The 4,322-nt window shown below is 50.9% G+C and overlaps 1 protein-coding gene across 2 annotated transcripts; it reads right to left on the bottom strand.

Moving 5' to 3' along the window:
* Positions 1-2,916: 2,916 nt before the first annotated feature.
* LOC110391702 (feather keratin Cos1-1/Cos1-3/Cos2-1-like) lies at positions 2,917-3,716 on the bottom strand. Of its 2 annotated transcripts, none has more exons than XM_021383657.1 (2): positions 3,612-3,716; positions 2,917-3,243 (listed from the first exon to the last, which is right to left on the bottom strand). In XM_021383657.1, exons 1-2 carry the CDS (start codon positions 3,714-3,716, stop codon positions 2,917-2,919), a joined length of 432 nt encoding a protein of 143 aa, XP_021239332.1. The 2 variants fall into 2 exon arrangements, with proteins under 2 accessions (XP_021239332.1, XP_021239333.1); XM_021383658.1 differs by having other exon boundaries at positions 3,618-3,716.
* Positions 3,717-4,322: the final 606 nt, after the last annotated feature.

The raw sequence follows: 4,322 nt of genomic DNA, 5'->3' as shown, positions 1-4,322 counted from the left end.
CTCGTGATCTGCAAGTTTTTATACTGTGAGCTTTTATCTTTTCCCTCCGGCTGGAAATGGTAACAGAGGAGAAAAGTACCGTGGGGACTGTGGTAGTCCTTCTCTTCTGAGAACCAGGTATATCCACTACATGATGTTATGATGTGGAATACCAATAACCGAACATCACAAAACCATGACAGTTACACCCATTCCCTTATGGAAGCTTCTTCTGAGTGTTAGCATTGAGAGTCCCCGGGATTTCTAGAGCAGGTATGAGACAGGAGAAAAAAAGTCAGCAACAAGAAAAATTTTGTACTTCCAAGACTGTAATTTGTGGCTCACTTCCAGGAAGGCTCATGAGGTAAAGAATGGCTGAATGAATGCCTGGAGAAGGATGGACAATTCTTTCTGTACCTGTCTCTGTGGAAAAAGTGAAAGAATGGAGCTGAAGAGAGATTGCTACCAGCAGTGATCAGCAGAGGCCATGAGAAGACCACGTAAGCCACGAGAAGGCATCCTGTTTGAAGTTTGCTGCTGTTCTTAATGAGCTATCAAACCTTACTCTGGCATCATCTCCTTCTGAAAGCACAGAGCCATGGCAAAGGAGAACGTGACTTCTGTGACTGAATTCATTCTCCTGGGCTAAACAGATCATTCCAGGTGTCACACGGTCCTGTTTGTCATTATCTCCTCTGTGTCTCCCCTAATCCTGGCCTCTCCCTTGTCACAGTGGGGAGTGATCAGTACATGTGGATCTCAAGAGTTTCCTTCTTACCTGAGTACAGACTGGGTACCAGGAATATCATTGTCAGTTTCGAAGGTGATGATGGCCCTTTTCTGAGGCTGGCCTGTGAGGGTATAGTCAGGCTTTACCCTTGACTTTATGATTCCTATCCCCATCCTCCAAGGTGCTCTGCTTTTCATGATAGTTTCCTACATCAGCATCACCTCCACAGTTCTCTCTACTCCCTCTAATCTCACTCATCAGAAGGCATTCTTCGCCTGTCCCTCCCATCTCAGCATGATTCCCTCTACCAGAGGCCAAGGCCAAATCCAACACTAGCCTACCTGAAAGCTGCATCCATTGAATGCCCTGGGCCTACAAGGAGCCTGGCAGGGCAGGAGGAGAGCAGTAGGTCAGGCCATAGAGTCGTACACCCGCAGCAGAGTGAGGGGAGGGCTGTGCTATTGCGTAGAGACCCTTGGTGAGGGACCAGGCCAGAGCTATCCTTTGTAGTTACACTGGGCTTTGGTGGGCTTGGTTCTGATGCTCATTCTCTTGTGATCCCACCTGAGCCAGCACTGCCTGACACAAAAGCTGGCCTGATGAGAGGTGCTGCCATTCTCATAAAATGTAGACATGATTCTCCATGCCTTTGCTGTGGTGCTGGCATCACACAGAATCTGGGTGAAAGCAAAGCCCCCACAAAACAGATCCGCAGAGTGTGATGATGTGTGAAGACCCTGGTGTCTGTTTTGGGGGAGCAGCGATACCGTGTGGAACAGAAGGGCTATTTCAGCCCCAGGGCTCAGGGTATAGCGAAGGATCTTGGTGCCAGGGGAAAAACAGCCCAGCATGAGTCCTGTCTTTGAGCTGGTGCATGCCCTGCATGACTGGGGGAAGCACAAAGATCCTGTTGAGTGCAGAAACATGTTACACTCTTGCTGCTGTGTCCCAGTGGACCTGGGGATATCTGTTCTCACATGAGGTCTTCAGTGGAGGAGGGCCAGGCTGGGGCGCTTTGAGGATCTTCCAGCTCCTGTGCCTGAAGATAACCGCTACATGCTTGGGGAAGACGTGACACCACCGAGAAGCTGTCAGTGTTTCAGCATGTGTCACTCTCCTGGGCCTTCCTGCACCCATGGGAGTGTTGAGTTCAGAGGGACTGGGGACTCCAATGTGTGGCCTTCTGTGGCTGGTAGCAATACTGACCTGTGGAAGCCCTCGACCTTAGGCAACTTGGCAAAAGTAGGGCCACCCTGGAGCTCTGCAGAAGGCTGCTAGGACCACACAGGGAAGCTGTACCCTCAGTGACTGGTGAGCAGAAGGGATGGAAAAGTGGAATGGAGACTGAGGGCCGTCCCCATGCCTTCCCAGTTCTGAGCCTCCTTCCCCTGCACTGCTCCTCCCAAAGCCAGAAGAACAGATTTCCCCAGAGTCTGTGGGAGTTGTGGCTTCCCTGGGCCTCCCCCATGCACAGAGACCCTCTCTTGAGGATGTCATTTGTCAGGATTTCCATTCACTTGGCATGCTCAGGGATCAAGGAGAACTGGGAAATGAGAAACACAGCAAGGCAGGGACAGATGGTCATTGGTGGTGGACGAACATCTAGGAATGTCTTCCTCTCCTTCAAAAGAGCGTGCTTGAAAGACAAATGTCTGCAGTGTGCACTGACATCCAATATCCTGAAGAGTGACGAGGTCTCAATAGCTTGTTCTGAACAAAGGCGTTGCTTTCTCCTTTGGCCTTCTTCACAGAGATGGGAAAATAAAAACACCAACACAGAAGGAAACACTAAGGGATGCAGAAACTGTTTAATGAGTCTGGGGAGAGAACTGATGTCAATCCAAGCAGAGGCCCTCTGTGCAGCAAGCAGCAGGAGCAGACAAGAATCTGTTCCCATTTCCTATGGCAGGGCTGCCACAGAGCCCTGTCTCCCAGAACAGTGTTATAGAGCAGCAAGCAGATCACTAAGGGATCATTTTGGGGGATATTAACAGGGATCTCAAAAGGGAGAAGACAATAATGATATAAGATAGGAAGAGTGAGTGAAAGAGTGTATCAGTAGACCTTCTCCATGTTGTCAGAGACTCCAGGCTGGCCTGTAACTGTCTGTCTTGCAGAGCAAATACAGCACCACAGCATTTGTTGTTCTGTCTAGTGCCATGTTCAGCATTACTGGGGCTCCTTGTCTTGGTCAGTGTTCAGCATCTTTAGCAGGGGTTGCACCTTCTGCCACAGTAGCGGTTGGAAATGCAGGAAAGGTCAAAGCCCCCGGAGTTGATGGGCACGCCCTCAGAGCTGAGGATGCTGCCAACAGCAGCGGAGGTGGAGGATCCCACGGCGGTGTTCTGTGGGAAGGAGCTGAGGATGGGTCCGGGCAGGGTCACAACCACGGGAGAGGGCTGGATGACAATGGTGGAGTTCTGGCACTGCCTGACACAGGGCTCATTGCAGCTGGTGGCCAGAGGGGTGGGGCCACATGGCTGACATGGCTGGCACTGGTCACAGCAGGACATGTCTTGAGGTTGGAGGTACACCTGGGAGAGAGAGTAGGGAGGAAGCAGAACATGGGGATGCATGAGGAGCAGCATATCACCACACTATGAGGGAATGAATGCACGGGCAGTGCTGGGACCTGAAGACAGTTCGGGGATGTCCAAGGGATTCTTCATCTCATTCTCACAGAGCCCACTTGGAGCCTCTGTTACCTATCCAGCTACTGCCTACACCCTAGCCCACAAGCCACCTCCTTACAGGCCCAGCCTCCTCCCATGACAAACATTCTCCCCACTTTCCTCTCTCAGGACAGGCGGAGCCATGCATGGAACACAGCTAATAGCAGCTGAGAGTTCCAGTGAGCTCAGACCTCGGTTTGGAGCAGGAGGAGTACAAGAAGGGGCTTCACGCTCACCTGGTTCCCAAGAAGAAGGAGGTGAGAGAAGGGAATGAGAAGGCAAGGAGCTGGGCTGGCTTTTATAATGGACCCAAGCTGCCCCACAAGCAGGGGCATCCTTTGCAGCAGGGAGTATTTTCTGACAAGCTCCTCTTGAATGCAAAACATCCCAGCTAATGATATGGTCTGTGCGTTGGTTTCCTGCATTGCTGTTTTTCACATCCTGATTTATGTCATTTCCATTCCTCACAGAAGGTATCTTTGGAGTGGCAGGAAGAGAGACCCATGCATTTCCTGGTGGCTCATGTCAGTGTGGGCAGAACACTCAGCTCACATGCTGGTGGAATCCAGCAAAGCCAAATGATATCAGCCTGCTTAGTAGGCCATCAGTGTGAGACAACTAGAGCCTGTGTGCTGGATCTATGCAAATGCCTGTGGGTATAGAGGTTTCCATGATTCCACACGTATGTGCATGAGCAGGTGAGTGTTTGTGTGTCTTGTGTGTCCCACATAAGAACACATGCTCTGGTCACATCAGGGCCACTCTCCACTGCTCTGCCCATGAGCTCCAGAGAGAAGCTATGGCCAGCAGGGGCTTGAGTATGGCTGAATAACCTCAGAACAAACCTGGCAGAGGTGTTTCTCTGCCCAAGCACAGAAATGCAAGCTTTTGTATCTTCACTCCTCTTTTTCTAAGCCTACTAAGTTCACCCTCTAATATTG

This window comes from Numida meleagris, unplaced genomic scaffold (assembly GCF_002078875.1).
Source record: "Numida meleagris isolate 19003 breed g44 Domestic line unplaced genomic scaffold, NumMel1.0 unplaced_Scaffold463, whole genome shotgun sequence".
Lineage (NCBI taxonomy): Eukaryota > Metazoa > Chordata > Aves > Galliformes > Numididae > Numida > Numida meleagris.
Note: the sequence above shows the minus strand (reverse complement) of the source record. Positions and strands in the feature narration are given on the sequence as shown.